This window comes from Caenorhabditis elegans, chromosome X, assembly GCF_000002985.6.
Source record: "Caenorhabditis elegans chromosome X".
NCBI classification, from domain to species: domain Eukaryota; kingdom Metazoa; phylum Nematoda; class Chromadorea; order Rhabditida; family Rhabditidae; genus Caenorhabditis; species Caenorhabditis elegans.
In genome coordinates, this window is record NC_003284.9 from 9,347,761 (window position 1) to 9,364,183 (window position 16,423).

Consider the following 16,423-nt stretch of genomic DNA (forward strand, 5'->3'; position numbering starts at 1 on the left):
TCACTATCACTTACTGCATCGTTGTTTACTGGACTCTGTCGTCATCTGAGAAACATCAACAAACAATTTTGGGCAGACTTCTCATGGTTTCTAGAATGTTCACTATGATTTGGTGTAATTGAACAAGGCGAAATATTATGACGTGGTCTGGTGGGAAACAATATCGTTAATGTAAAATGTATTATTCTTCAGTTAATGAATTCAAAATTTCAGTATCAATAAATGTTGGTTAGGGTAAGATGACAGTCACATTGAACATTGTGTTTTTAGTTTGTGAAAATCTGAAGCACATGGCTAAAAACGTGAGACACATTTAAACTTTTAAGTTTTTGAAACATTTGCAATATCTGTATATTCTTGATGTTCATTAAGATTGATTAATTAAAGTTGTCAGCCAAACATATTGCCACTTAATTATTGAAACACTGAGCTATTATTTTTATTTTTTGATCTGAAAAAATCGGCGTTCAAATTTTTATTTGAAAAGTGTGAAAATTAACTATTACGATGCAATAAATTACCCAAAAACTGGTATACCAAGAAAACATTGGGAAAACCATAAATATTGGGAGACCGCAATATTTAAAAAAAAACGTTATCAAACAATGAACAATCAAATTTTCATATTCTATGAATATCATTCATACGGATGCTGATTCAAAATTTAGAGATATCAGATTTAATAATTGTGCACAACATACATACCTTTTTGGACCATGTTTCTAACATCATACCATATATCAATGATGTTTGTTAAAAGTTAATTCACAAATAACTTATTCTTTTAGAAATTAATTTTGATAACTAATTTGTTGTTCCACACCAGTTTTGCCAAACAAAATTTACGGGTTTCAAGAATTTTTTTTATTTTGCTTCTTCAACATTGAGCACTTAACCCAACGCTCCTTTGAAAATTCATAATAAACGTTTATTAAAGTCGGTAAATGTAATCTTGCTGAGCATAAAAAATAACTCTTTGCCAGTGTACATAGCAAAACATAATGGCCAGATGTTGTAGATTGCGGTAGAAACATGCGAGTAGCTAGAATCGCTGAAAATGTTTGATTGCCTTCCTTTCATTATCCAGTTCCAGCTCCACAGTTTCAGTGTAATACTAAAAGTTATGCCACTAAGTACGAGTCCCGTTAGCATACCCTATAGTTTCAAAAATATATTAGGAATCATTACGTTGCAAAATTTTTCAACCGATTGCCAAAACGATTACTTTTAATACGTCTAATACGTCTATTGAAAAAAAAACATGCATAAATTCATCTTAGTCAAGTATATCACTGTTTTTCTTTGACAACGTATTCAACTGTACATATTGATAAACAATCAGTCATGAAGCTATCGGAAGATCATAATTATTTTGTCAGTTGCAAATATTTAATGAGACATAGAAATGGCAAACATATGAGTGGTTAGACCGCAGAGGATATGAAATCTAAAGAGCATTTTGTTTTGATCTTTCCTGAAACTTGGCATTTTGCTTAGTTGTCTTATTAATCAAGTAACACACTTTCAATTTATTATTCCAAACGTTAAAAAAAACGCACATCGTTCGATTAGATAGGGAAGGAAAGTTATAATCTCTAGAATAGGGGTCAAATAGGAGGAAGGAAAACGTTGCGAATAAGAAAACCAATGTTATTATTAATCGAAGATCAGAAATTTAAAGCCCGGAAGTCATCATGGTAGGCGTAAAAATTAACCAAGTCGGAAAACGGAACGTTTTCCAAATCTCATCATTGCACGCTTCCCAAATCTCATCATTGCTCGTTTTCCCATTCGAAAGACAGCTCGTTTTTCTCTGTAATGTTTAAAAAAAACTGTTAACGTGCTTGCAAAAAATGTCAAAAGTAATTTTAACTTACTCATGTGGTTCATCTGTGCCTTCAGCAGACAATTGCAACCCTTCCTCTTCATAAATCGGGTAGTCATCTGACACTGGAAAAATAATGGAATCAAAATTTTGAAAATTAATATCAGCTGATTACCGTTCTGGAGCTCTTGACCAGGATAACCAGATGGTGTTGCCATACAAACAGCCAAAAACACAGAAAACAGTAGAAGTGTAATAACCACACGAGATTGAGTGTAACCCAACATTTGCTCACTAAAGTTTCTGAAAAAAAGGTTTATACAACATATTGAGCCACATAACAACAAAAAATCATCAAGCGTAATTATGCAAAAAATGAATCACGAAGAGGGAGAGAACATTTATGAATTTGAAATGTTGTAAAACACTTCCTAGAACTCATTAATTATGATTTTATCGGACCTATGGAACTCAAACTTCACTGCAACTTCCAATGAAAGCATTATTGAAAAATGTCACGGAGTAGACAAAGAATAAAGCATATGAAAAATGAGCAAGGATACAAAAATAAATCCAATGTCCCGAGGCACATCGAGCACACCTATTTGATGGGAGGGTGGAGCTGAAGGGAGCGGCAGTTCTAAACTAAAAACAAAAAACTGTTCACGAATTCATTTCAAATGAAGCATTTTTGTTGTCTGGTGATGGAGGATACGAGAGTTGCAAAACAGAAACTATGAAGGAAGCGGGCTCCGGATTCCATTCATTTTAAAAGAATTCCGTGACGTTATTTTGTTTCATCGCAGTCTATATTAGGGTCTTCTCCGTTTGATCTCAAAATCTTTAAATCTTCAAATCGTGAAATATCACGAAACCCACGAAATTCAGTTTTTGTATCTGAATCAGAATCGGGTTTCAGTGATCAAAAATGAAATGCATGAATAACTCAAGAATATACTTAAATAAAAATTGAAATAAAATGCCAAAATAACGTTTTAAATCTCAAAATAGCTTATTCAAAAATTTAAACTATGGGCAATACATGTCCGAGTTCAACGTTTTCAAATGCACCAAAATGAGACAAAGTGAAGAAGTAGTTAGTTTTATGAGGTTGGGTACCGAAGTTGAACCATGCGAAACAACTACTTATATTCCGGTTTGGACGGGGAGCACTTTTTCATTGATCAGCTATAGCAGTCATTTGATTTAATAAAATACTTTCAGAGATGTTCTAGAAACAATTTTTCATAAGATTATTAAAAAAGGAAGAAACCTTATCTTTTGTCTTTATCTTATTATTAGAACTTCAGAGTGCCACCAATCATACACGATCAAAAATTGCCTTGGAGAACTCATAATCTAGTAAAATAAGTATGAATTATTTCTTATGGACATTAGAGTGGGCAAACAACTTTAGTCTTTAACTTTAAAGTTTGCATATTTAGAACATTAGCACAAATATGTGTATTTTGTTTGTATGTTTACTTTGATGTTTGAACAAATCATAAGATTTTCAGAACACTTTCAGAAGCTCTTTCTTTCCAGAAATATAAGAAAGCCTAATTTGAATTTAATCTACTAATTTTCATAAGATAATGGGAACTGTTTATCTTAAAATGATTTTTAATACATAATATCATATATTTAAATACAAATTGAGTATTTTCCGTTTTACAAGTTTTCTCAAACAAGTTACATTTTGTGATTTTTGTTGAAAACTGTTAACTGGCGTTTTTTAACACTACTGGTTTGTCTTGTAACTGATAACATTGAGGGAACACCAATAACTTAAAGAGCTCACAAAAAATGAATCGGATGTAGCGCATAGTCGGCAAAAGACAATAATGTTTTCAGAATAGTCACCCTCTGATTTTCTAAGAATTTTCCAATTTTGAAAGTGACTGGTAATGGAAAAGTAATCTGCTAAAAGTTCGAGATAATTGTGATGAAAATGGGTTTTTCGTTGCTATTGCCATTTCAAAAAAGCTGAAAAGTTCGAAATAGAAGAAGAAAAAGTCGGAAAAATAAAAAACAAGGTCGTTGTCGGATCTTCAAAATGATGGGTTCTATATCGCCTCAACACTGGCGTTGTTGCCAGTAGTCCCAAAAAGCGAAGTATGATGGTAGGAGGGCACAAGCCGAAACGACTTTTCGAATTAGTCATAAAAACTTAGGCGGGCCGTCGTCTTTCCGGTGACCAATGAAGATGTTAACTTGAATTTGATAGAGCGCGATAGAAATTATGACTGGAAACTGAAAACATGTCTAGAATCTAGAATGAAGATGTTAAAACTACAGAAATCGCATAACAATGTTATAAATTCGTATCCTTGAAGTTATAGATTACTTAACTCTCGTTTTAATAATCAAAACACTAGGTTGCAAAACTTTCATTTGAATACAATTTCAATATTACTTGTCTAAGGGGTTTGATAATATGATATTCATAACGGAGAAAACTTGAAAAAAAGAGCTTCTGTATTTGGTTCACTGCGACTATTGTAAGTGTATTTAGACAACTCTACTGGCGCTACTACTTCCTTACAAATTATTTGTGTTTTTTAGAAGTTAAACACAGTTTTACCCTTGTGACAAAACTAAAAATTGATTGCTGTGAAATATAAAAATTTTTTAATTCCTTTTTTTTTAATTTTTGATAATTTTGACTAAAAGAGTTGTAGCGTTATGATTCAGAAGACTTGACACATCAGAGAAATAATTTTTAAAACCAAAAACGAGAAGAACAAAAAGAAATAGAATAATAAAACCAGTTTTTTAACTTCTTCCAGAACTTTGACTCAGATAGATCTCAGACCGTAACAGCTGCACAATGTAAACTATTAAAAAAGTAGATCTTTATAAGTCAGCAAATCACTGTTTTCTAGAGCTGCTCTATGTATTACAAATCAAAAAAGAGTATCGTTGCTCTAAACATTATGTAACGAAATTGTTTGCTTTTTCCCAATTCCTAACTTTGATTATTAAAATTTGTCACATAATTCAAAAACCACATTGTTTTCTTCTTTTCGGAATAGTTTACAGATTGTTTTTACTTTTGTTGTTGTTGAACATAGTGGCAACTATAAAGTTAGGTATGTGAGGCCATTAGGTGAATTATGATTTATAACGGTAGATGATTAAAAGAATTACAGTTTCTTAACAGTAAATGCTGAAATTGCTGCGCCTCTAAAAAATGGATCCACTAATACTTTTCGGGTTTCTTGTCGGGGGTGGATCTCAGTTTCTACATTCATATGTGAGATAAAAATTGGCGTGTTTCATGACAAGAACTCATAGATTCATAAGGAGAGGTCGTCGTTTTCGTCATCTTCATCATCTCCCGACCAATGTTTCCTCATTACAAAGACCAAAAGGACATAGAAAATAGAAATAATAGCATTCGTGCATTTTCTTCTTCAACTTTTTTTCCTGCTATTTCCGATGGTATAGATGTCGATGATGATGTGTGGGTGTCTCGACTTCTGTTTTATATTCTATAATACATTTTTCATTCCCGTTGAGTCTCCTTGGTGATGTTGAGGATTTCGCCAGAATGAAATTCAGATGACAAACGTCTTGCAATAAACCCATTTGTTATGATGACGATGATGAGAATGCGGGAGAAACAAATGATGATGAGCGCAGTTTTATGGTCCGTATGAATCAAGTCATAAAAAACGACGAGAAACATGACATGGAAACCGAATTTGAAAAATATTGGGAAAGGCAGCCTCATTTCACAATTATTCGATGGAAAAAAGGAAATGGGTAACAGGAATTGACAAAAACTTTTAGATATGCAGTTAAAGTATTCTTACTAAGCTGCTCAGTGAGCTACAACAATTAGCTCAAATACTTTGACTTTGAAACCTTTCGCTTCACTCTTTTATACTAATCCACGTTCTCACAATTATATGGCTAATTTTTGAATCCAATTTTATCAACTTTTGACGATAAAAAGTCATAGTGAGAAAATTTTCTAAAAAAGTATTTTGAAATTTTGAAAAACGAAATTTCAATAGAATTATCCTACGTCATATGTGAAAATATCATAAAAAAGTAAACCGGGTTGCTATTCAAATTCATTTTTGTTTGGAAAAAACGTTCTTTCATGTCGTGTTTTTCCAGCTTGATGTCAATATTTCGGAAAACTAAAAATCGAAGGAATCGATCATCGGTGAGTTTTTATTAGTTAGTAGTTTTAAAAATACCTGAAAACAAAAATTAGTTTTTTCCTAATTATTAACATTGATGAAAACTTAAATTGTGACAATATTGACTAAACAGTTTTTTTGGCCACTTAATCTGATAGAAAGTTTTGTTAAAGCTTGAAAAATTATGTTTAAACTTTCAATTATTTAGACATCAGTGAGCTGCTGAGTGTCGTTATATGTAAGTATGCTTTTTTTCAATGGTCTGACTTTGAGTTTCAGTTCAAATACTATTTTGAAGCATGGTGCAAAAACATGTAATTTATTGTCAACCTATTGCATAGTTTTTGAAACATGAAGTTCAGGTTAAGCATTTGATAAACAATGTTCAACATTTCTAAAATTTTAACGACCGCTCCGCGAAACTTGGCCTAAATCATTTTTACCAGTTTTCTTCAATTAACATCAATGCAATACTTAGTTAGGATATCATATGTTGAGTCTCGATGTTGCCACTTTTCTACCACAAAACTCAAATTTTAAACTTTTTGACAACAAGATAACCGGGATATTTGTTCCATGAGTATTTTTTATTTTGCTGATACACCAGACTCGAACAACTTCAGACAATTTCAGTGTTTTAAACTTTTCACATCGTATTCACAATGTTACCCAGAAACGGTATATTGTGATTCAATTGAATGAGTAAAAAGTTTCATTGGAAACTCTGTTCCAATTCGGAAGGATACTTTATGTGCCCACGGAACCTATTTTTTATGCTAACGAGACTGTGATTAGATTTTGATTAGCTGTCTTACAAGATCCTTGTTTTCATTTTCAGGAAATAATAACCAGGTTTTCGCATTCTTCGAAACGCATTTGATAACAGATCCAGTAACTGTCAACAACCATGATTAGATATTTCTAGAAGTGCACTTGTTTGAAAGTTCATAAGTTGATCGTGTGATTCAAATTACGGGCTTTGCCACTTCTCAAACGCCTTCACACTCACATCTTCCGGTTGTCAGTTGTTGGTGTCCGTCTGACAACACTTTTCCACGTCTCCTTCGACCATTCTTCTTGTGTCGGTTTTTTCGTTATTCGGTGCTTTTTTTGAAGAACCGAAAAACAAGAAAATGAGAAACTCACGTTGATAGACAAGTGTGCTTTCCCGACCACATTTCAACTTATCGAATTGCTGACTAAACTTCTCGTCCGGTCTGACGCCGTCAGTTTTGGTGACTGACTACTTCGCTTCAAACATTAAATATTTCAAAATGTTCCATTTTCTGAGATCTATTTCTCGAAACAACAGTATGCACAGCTTCAAAGAAGTGAGTTATTTCTGTTGCTATTTTCTATTTCAACAGTTTCTAAAAACATTTTATGATTATAAAACAAGATTTCCTGTCAGGATGCATTTTTTTTGAGCATTGATGTTTTAGAATAGAAACAAAATATGCTTCCTACAGGGATATTCTAAGAGAAACCCGAGTTAAGTTATTTTATGTGGCAACTCTTAACTGTTGGCAAAAACACAATATATTTACCCCTCAACTTTGTAAAATGCATTTTATTATCTCATTGGTCATTATTTCTAGTGTATTAGATAATTATGTTCAGATGTTGATGAAAGTTTGGAAGCGAACATTGAGTGCTGTGCTTTCCAGTGAACAAAATTTTTCACTAGGGTTTTCACCAATCAGGTTTTCACCAACAGTTTCCTGAAAGCTAAAAGTTGTTTTTATAATTCCATTAATTTGTAGAAAACGAATAACCAAAACATAAAAATCTTCAGAAAATACAGTTTATGGGAAAAAGTAACAAAGCATTAGATAAATTAATGAAAATCATGAACTGATGTTGTAAATTGTTGTATTAAACCTTTAAAATTACCTTCGGACTATATCTGCTTTCACCGAAAACATCACATGGCTAATCAAATCTAGAACTGTGTTCTCGTGTCAATCGCCTTGTTTCTTATTCTTTTCATCCTGAGTGAAGACACCCAATTATTTTCCGCTCGACGCATCTTTTTATGCTTTTACTCCCTGCCAGGAAACAATTTTCTTTTTCATGCAAAAACTTCTTCCTCACCCATCAAGTACTGGCTTCTGTGCTTGGCACTTGTAATGGAGATACTCTTTTCAATGACCTCATATTTAATTTTTTGTATTCAACATTATGTTTTTGACCCGTGTAAAAGTTCAGATTTTGTATTGTGTTCTACAGCTCACCGTAATTCCGAAGACTCCGAACAAAATATTGAAAAAAGTCAGAGGAAGTTATTTTTATTCTTTATTGAATTTCCAAGTTTTCAAACCTCAAACGACCAAACAACCTTAATATTCTGCCATCATGTATTCCGTACGAATGTAAGCGGAAAGTTGTGACAAGCTGTGAACAGGGAAAGCAAAAGAAATTACCAGACAATGGAGAATAAGCACCGAAATGTAAACAATTTTCACTTTTTTGTTGTTTTTCGAAATCCTTAGTAAGCTGTCGGATTTTTAATTACAAGTAGTAATAAGTTGCAACAAAAAATAATTAAATATTTTAATTGTTATTCATATGATTTTAAATAGAAATGTAGTTATTGCAAAAACAAATTTTAAAATAAGCCCAGTGTATCATACCATACTAATAGAGTACGTACGGTACATATCAAAACTTTTGTATATACAGCATTATATTATATTATCAGAAACTAACAAGGAAAGTATTTCAGCTCATCATGGAATTCTTAATGAAAGTCATGTCATTTAAAAAAATCTATTCAAAACAGGTCATAGAAAATTCAGCGTCAGACAAGTCTTTTGAACTAGATAAAAGTAGTACTAAAAAATTTTGAAAAAAATGTTTTTTTTATATTATGGCAAAATTTTTCAGTCAAATAAGTTTTTTTTTTAAATCTTTTTTTTTTTGAACAAATTATTTTATTATTTGTTGTAAATTAGGTTTTTTTCAAAATTGTAAAGTAAGCTGAATGAATTTCCTATATGTTTTAGTTTAGTCTTGAAATGCCAAGTGTTGATCACTTAAGTTCATATAAACCTGGATATTTATTTACAAAAACGTTGAATTTGCACTCAGACTTTGCAATCTATTACAAAAAATCAAATCTACCTATGAATCTTAAATTATGAAAGTCAAATATCATGTTTGGAACGATTTTTCATTTAATAAATTGCGTGCAACAAAAATTAATGGATTTGACTTGGAACCATTTCCATCGGCGGTTAACAGAAAGAAACCATTTTAAATATCAATTAGCCGACATGCACAACTTCACTCAATAACTGTAGTTAATGAATTTTTATTGAACAATTTGGTTATCGTATTTCCCCCTAATAGTCTAGCAGCCTCTATTAGGTTTGCACCCCTCCGAACCAATTAAAAATTAGTCTTGCATGCAAGACTAATAGAGAAATACCGGTATTTAAACTTAATTAGATACGATATAGTTTTTGCATGGTTTGAAATATTTGAAAACATTTAAGAGTAGTCGATTAAATATGACAAGTTGAGCTTTTTTTTGAGTTCCGATATTTCAAAAAAAAACTCAGTTTGAAGTATACTGGCAAGTTATTTCGGAAATTTCTCGCACACGCCAAAGATATATTGTACATGACAAGTCCATGAGAACTTCCATTTAATCTATCCGGTGTAAAATTGTTCTCTCTTTTCACTGGGACCTAGACTCTGCTCATTGTTTTTTAGAAATTGTTATATCGCGTGTTTTCTGTTCTTTCATCAGATTAAAAATGTGTTTCTCTTTACAATACTTGACTTTTTAAACACAAAATTCAGTATTTCTTGGACACGAAACAAATAAAAGCCGTATGAATATGCAATGAATTTTCCTCACTTCTATTGTTTCTTACATGTGACCTTACGTTTTCACTCACTTTTTTTTCTTGGAGAGTTTTTTTTTCGACCTTTCTGGTAAAAGAATATATTTTTCCGCATTATTTTTATAGGATTAGATAAACTAAATGACTTGAAGAATGAAATTATTTTTGTGAATAAAGATCAGATATGGTGTTTTTAATTTAATCTTGGAATTATTCGGGTTTTTTGAAACACTATCTCAACTCGGGGATATATAGCAATGACATTTGACTGCTGCAATTTATTACATTTAAAATTTAGCTAGAGTTTTTACATGATTTAAAGAAAATGCTAGGGGGGGGGGGGTTAAATAAAACATTGACCTAAATTATGGAAAATATATAAATGTGATGTTCGTAAAAATCCCATTACAAAAGTCTGTCAAAATAATTTAGTGTTTGATGCGAAGACGTTTTGAATTACAAATTACAAAAGTAAACCGAGTAAAACTCGGTTGTAGGTAGTCTATAACTTTTGGTTTTATTGTTTTAGTATGTTGGTCTTACTGAAAACTCAGTACTTAAAATGTTATTTGAATGAACATATAATACGCTATATTCTTGGCTACTCAAAACCACAAAATTCTGCCTGTTAACCCTCAAAAACAGAAGTTTTCGCATCTACGCATCTGTAAGGTTTAGCACTCAATCTTTTTGATTTTGCATGCAGCGACTTATGTACTTTTTGTTTATTTTTTACTTTCACATCACCTTTAAAGTACGAGAGTTTCTAATTAGTCATTTTGATGCGAAAATAGGCAGGAAAATTGCAGGAAAATTTGAAACAATACGAGAAAATTTAAAAGAGCATAGAAAAGTATGTCATATTAAAGCGGAACCTAGCCTTTTTTTTGCTCACCGGTCACTTTCGGTGTGATTCGAGATGGTTTAAACTGTAGGAACAAGGAAACTTATTCGAAAAGTAAAAAAAATGCTTATTGAAATTGAAGTAATGGAATAAACGTGCAAGTGGAACAATGCAAAAATTAATAATATGTAGAATCTGCTTCAAAAAGGGATTATTTCTTCAATCAAATTTTTTTTGAAATACTTAAAGGAATTGTCAAACTTTGTTTTAAATGTATTTTTATTTAGTTGAGTTTTTAGAATTGTAAAAACTAGTGACAAGGGCGGAACCAAAGATTGGCTAGAAAAGGTAGTAACTGTAGAAAATGATTTTATTATTAAACTTGAATTCCACAAAATTATGAAATTATTTAGATTTAGGAAAGCCTTACTTGCTTAAATTGCGATTTTTCATGTTTTTGTTGTTTAATCTTACTCTTTGAGATTTCTCAGTCTTTTTTTACTAATTAAAATGATAATTGCAAGTTTTAGAAAAACCCATTGACTTTTTGATGTTATTCATCAATGTTTTGTCAGTTGGCCAAACTGAAACGTTTATATCAAAATTATTCAATATTAATTTTCGGGAATTGAAAAAAAGTGTTTTGATCTCATTACAGATTAAAAAGTTTCAAAGCACAAATTCATCAAGGAAACAATAAATTTTAAACAAGGGCATGAAAAAGAAGACAAAACTATTAAAATACCAATTGATCTCATCTCATGTTCTCAAAGAGTCTCTTTTCATTAATCTACTATTGAGACATTTCACCCAATCTTATTCAGCTATGTAGCTTCTCTGCATTCTCTCACGTCTTCATAATATCTCATTAGATAATTCATCTCAATAGCTGAATTGCTAAATTCACAACGAGTCATCATTACCCCTCAAAAAAGTCTTTTTTTCGTGCCTCCTGCATTTTTTCGGTAATATTTTCTTCAATCCTCCATTATTACCGCAAGGACACCAAACTTAAACACCAAAACCAAAAGTGAGAGTTAAGAATAAGACGGAATGAATCAAGATCTCGTGCTTATTCCTATCACATCAAATAAGTTCTCACACTCCTTATTCCCAATTCCAACTGCCCAACCTACTCGCTTTACCCTTTCATTTTCCTGCTTACTTTCCTCGTCATCATTCCATACATGCAATCTTACTAACCTTTTTTCCTGGTTTTAAAATATGGACTCTACAACAACTCCACCGGAGACTGCGCCAAAATTGCTACCTGGAATTTCACGAGCATCGGCAGTGACTAATAGTTTACGCAAAACAACAATGAGTCTGAAAAGAAGTTTCAGATTCAAAAAGGTATTGTTTTCATTTCATCAACGTTGTGTTTTTTTTTTTTTGGTTAAGTATCAACTACTTGTTTTACAACGGAGGCCAGGCTGTCATGCTTGTACCTGTAACAACAACATTTTCCATAAAACTTGCCTAGTCACATCTCTTGGTATCAACTTATAATAAACGGCAGATTTCAAAAATTATTGTGTTAAAGAATACACCCTGAAGCTTAGTTGTTGCACTTGCAAAAAAGGTGGACACTTGTGTAGTCCCCAAAGTCTTTTCAATTTTTTCAAAAATGAAACGCAAATTCTTTTTGTATTTTTGGCTTATTATTATTACTGAAATTATTTCTAACCCAAAAAAACACAAATATGTATAATTAGAAAAATTACACACGTGTTGGTGATTTTGGAATTTTATCCAAAGCAAAAATTTTGGGGTACAGCTAATACACAAAAACCATAGGGTCAGTCTAAATTGGGCAGTTTTTCTTAACTGTAATTATGAACCAACTTCCTATACGTTGTTATACCGCTGTATTGAATTTAATATTATTCAACGATATCCATAGGTTAATACCTTTATTTAATTTCGATATTTTCAAACCAAATTTTTCTAAAAAATGCAAAAATCTGAAAAATACAGTTTTATCCTTCCACGTTAATAAATTTACCAAGAGGTTGCAGAGGTTCAACTTTCTTTTTTTAATTAGTGACTTATTGAAAAATTATCGTCTTGGAGCAATATATTCAGTGCTTTATTTTTAATCAACATTAAAAGCAATTAAAACCAACAAAAAAATGTATTTCAATCAATTTTCAATACATTAACTCAATACATTAAGTAGCAATGAATATTTCTAGGTTGCAACCCAATATTTTAAATACAGGCAGTTTTCCTTTAAAAAAATGTTTTAGCAACATTTTCTGAAGCTTAAATTAAACCGTAGCAATTAACCGACATCTACTGCTTACATTTCATTTTCACTAAAATATTCTAAAAAAGAACTTGTTAAGAGCAGTGAAAGATCAATTTATTGCTTCTTCTTCTTTTTTATCTTCTTCTTTTTTATCAACCGGATTTTTCTTCTTCTTTTTTATCAACCGGATTAAGTTTTCAGTGATGTAATGTTTGCTGACTCAAAGTAAGTGTTCGGGCAAGATTTTTCTTCAGAATGAAGTCAACTCATTCAAAACTGTTACATATTACAATATAAATTGTTTCAATTAAGTTGGTGAGAAAAAAAAACCTAATTTGGTTTTCAACACATCATATGATTGGTCTTTGGTTATTGTTTTAAGTGGCTCAATAATTGGGGAAGTCGTTTTACTTTAGTTTAAAAATATAATTAGCTAAATATGTACTTTCAATTACTAGCTTTACTAGACTAATCCAACTAAAAAATTTTTTTTCAATTTTTGTTTAAAAACATTTCTGTATAATCCACTTGAAAACCTGAAGCAAGAATACCTTGAAATGATGTCTTAAAAAGCAGTAATGGATTTTGCGGCGCGTCTACGTTTTTTTTGCGTAAACTCTTTTGTCGGTGAGGCCGCCTGCCGAAAATTTGATTTCAGTCCTCTTTTCTTCTCCTTTCTTGCGGCCATTTTGACATGCTTGTTTAACCCGTGCGGGTTGGTTGCAACCAAATTAAAGACGTGGCCTTTTTTAGAGCTTCTCGAGGAAAGAAGACGACGACGAAAAAAAACGAAGCAACACGAAAAAAGATTGTGAAGGCGACAGACTTAGAAAAAATGAGGGGGAATGAGGGAAAGTGTCTTAGTGATTTGAACTATGAGTATGGACCCTCATTCATTTCCAAATGAGCTCGCTTTCTTTCTGTTTGATTTTCTTTCTTTTTTTCCAAGAAGAGGTTTTTCTTTTTCCGGTTTTGCTTCCAACTTATTGTTTCTTGTGATAGTTAGTTGTTTTTTTTTTAATTTTTTAGAATTTAATGAAAATTAATAGTGGCAAATTTCCATTTATTGTTACGACAATTTTTAATTTTCTAAATTTGATAGTTATACATCTCTGTTTTTTCTTTCCAAATGTTCAAGTTTAGAGAATACCTGTTGAATACACATTCCTGTTTTTGTGATCTCTTGGAGAATAGTCATCTAAGATAAAATATAATTTTTTGTCTTATTACGGAGTATTTTTTGTAAGTCCTTGTAAAAACATTTTTGATGTTTATTTCATCTCAATGTCAGACTTTATCTGATTCAGAAAAAGTGAAACAAGCTATCAGAAAATGATGTTCTTCTGAAAGCATTGTTTTTGGATTGGCCTAAAAGTGAGCGTAATGTAGTACTAGAAAACAATGTGCCTGTGCCCTCCTGGATTATAATCCTTCATATCTTTTATAAAAAGTTTCAATTACCCTCTTCCACAGAAATAAAAAGTTTCAAATAACAATTTTGATTGATGACGCCCAGAAAATCACAACAAAAACATACGAAAAATCCGATCTCATAATATTCATTTGTTCATTCATTCTTGTCGTCATGGCGTTAGTTGAGCTTATTCATACTTTCATCCATCATAAAGACGGCGCAATGTCAATGCATTTCTTTGTTTCGGACAGAAAGTGCATTCTTAAAACCGATTGGTTGTAAACGACAGTACTTTATTTCAAAAATATTAACCTAAAAAGAGTATCCAATTACATTTAATCTTATCATGCAGTCGACTCCATGAACATATTTCTCTGCTCTAGTTTCCAATTGGCGCGGAAATTGAAAGCTGTCTATCAAGTTGTTTTAGTTGCTTTCTTATCCAGAATTGTGAAGAGCCCAAGATCTAAAATCTCGCGTGTTGCATTTTTAGACGAGCAGCAGCTTTTCACTTTGAATGAGCAGATTTGGTTTGTTATACTTTGAAACTAGTTTCACTTGATTTGTTTTTATTTGACGTCTCACTTTATCAACAAAAAATAAGATGAGAGAAACGGATTATCGAACCATTTGTTTTTGATTGTGCCTGCTTCTATAATTATATATTTTTCGCATCGCTTCTTCGTTTTGGCCGATTTTGTTTTTTTTTTGTTGAGGTGATGCATTTTTTGGAAATAACTTTTTTAAATCGTAACAAATGTGACTTCAACATGCAGATTTGCAAAGATTAAAATAAAAATCAGCAGTTCACTTGTTTTTTAAAGTCAAACTTTGATAAACCATTATAATGTATCTATTATTTTTACATGCAATCCTAATTTTCAATGCCTTTAAAAAATAGGCGAGCAAGACAGTTTCAAATAAAAAACATTAAAATTAGCCTTTGAAAAACAGTGCTCATTTCAAATGTTGTGAAATTAATAAGATTATCACGAAGAGTGTTCATAACATTCATGTTTTTTGCACTTCGATCTTTGCCATGAAAAGTTTAACAGTAAAAACATAATATATGATTCATCAGTTTGGAACTTTATTAAATTACTCAGTTAACTCAGTTACTGCGGCCTACAAGAAACTGGTAACTTGGAGCATCTCAGAATCATTAGTCTAATAATGGTAGAAGTGGTGAGATTAGACCGTCGCAACAATTTGATTATGAGTAGGGTCTTATCATTTTATCAGGAGTTGAAAAAGTCGAGTTTATGTCGATCGTGACAATTACCGCTACTTCTTCCCTTCGTTTCATTTTTCTTAAAAAATTTGTAAATTCAATATTTTGTTATAGTATAGTCTGCATTAAACATAAAAATCAATTCAGTGTTTTAAATCAAAAGTCAAAGATAAAGATTTCATAGTTTCTCTTTGAAGCAAATTTTCTCTTCACTCAAATAAAAAATTCATCAGATTTTGCTATCATATTCATGCTTCATTTCTTGTCTAACTAGTGAAATAAACAATGATAAAAGTACGTTTTCAAACATGTAAATGTTTAGTGAAGAAACTTTTTGCTAATTCTTTCCAAGTCATCTTTTGAAAATATAACTCTTTCAAACACTAAAGCGTAATGATTATAATCATTTTTATTTAAAGATCAGAAGAACTTTCATAAAGTGAAACATAAATGTTTAGTAGGAACAACACGATCAATCCTTTTCTAATCCATTCTTTATTAGGAAACCTTTTTATTCAAACGCCTCATTAATGTATTATCCAGTTATTTTTATATCTTTTTTTTGCCTGCAACCATTTTTAGTAAATTATGTTGCAACTAACTTTATGATTTTATTCTTATGATTAGGAATATATTTTTAAAAAGTTTTACTTAATAAGAAATATTATAACGTGGCCAAAACCAAAAAAAATAAAAACTAAGTCTGTCGATGTCTTGGTCACAAAGAATGGTACGAAAAAAAATCAATTTTTTGTGAACAGAAAACATTAAATAGCATAATTTCACAGAATAGAAGTACCCGCAACCTTTTTCTGATTTCAAAAAATTCAATTTATCACAAAATATGAAACAA

At 31.3% G+C, this 16,423-nt stretch overlaps 1 protein-coding gene across 1 annotated transcript; it reads right to left on the reverse strand.

Annotated features, from left to right (window-relative positions):
- Positions 1-1,515: 1,515 nt before the first annotated feature.
- flp-20 (FMRF-Like Peptide) lies at positions 1,516-2,134 on the reverse strand. The gene is made up of 3 exons (NM_077173.6): positions 2,001-2,134; positions 1,878-1,950; positions 1,516-1,813 (listed from the first exon to the last, which is right to left on the reverse strand). The coding sequence occupies exons 1-3, from the start codon at positions 2,110-2,112 to the stop codon at positions 1,711-1,713; spliced, it is 288 nt and encodes a 95-aa protein (NP_509574.2). The 5' UTR covers positions 2,113-2,134; the 3' UTR covers positions 1,516-1,710.
- Positions 2,135-16,423: the final 14,289 nt, after the last annotated feature.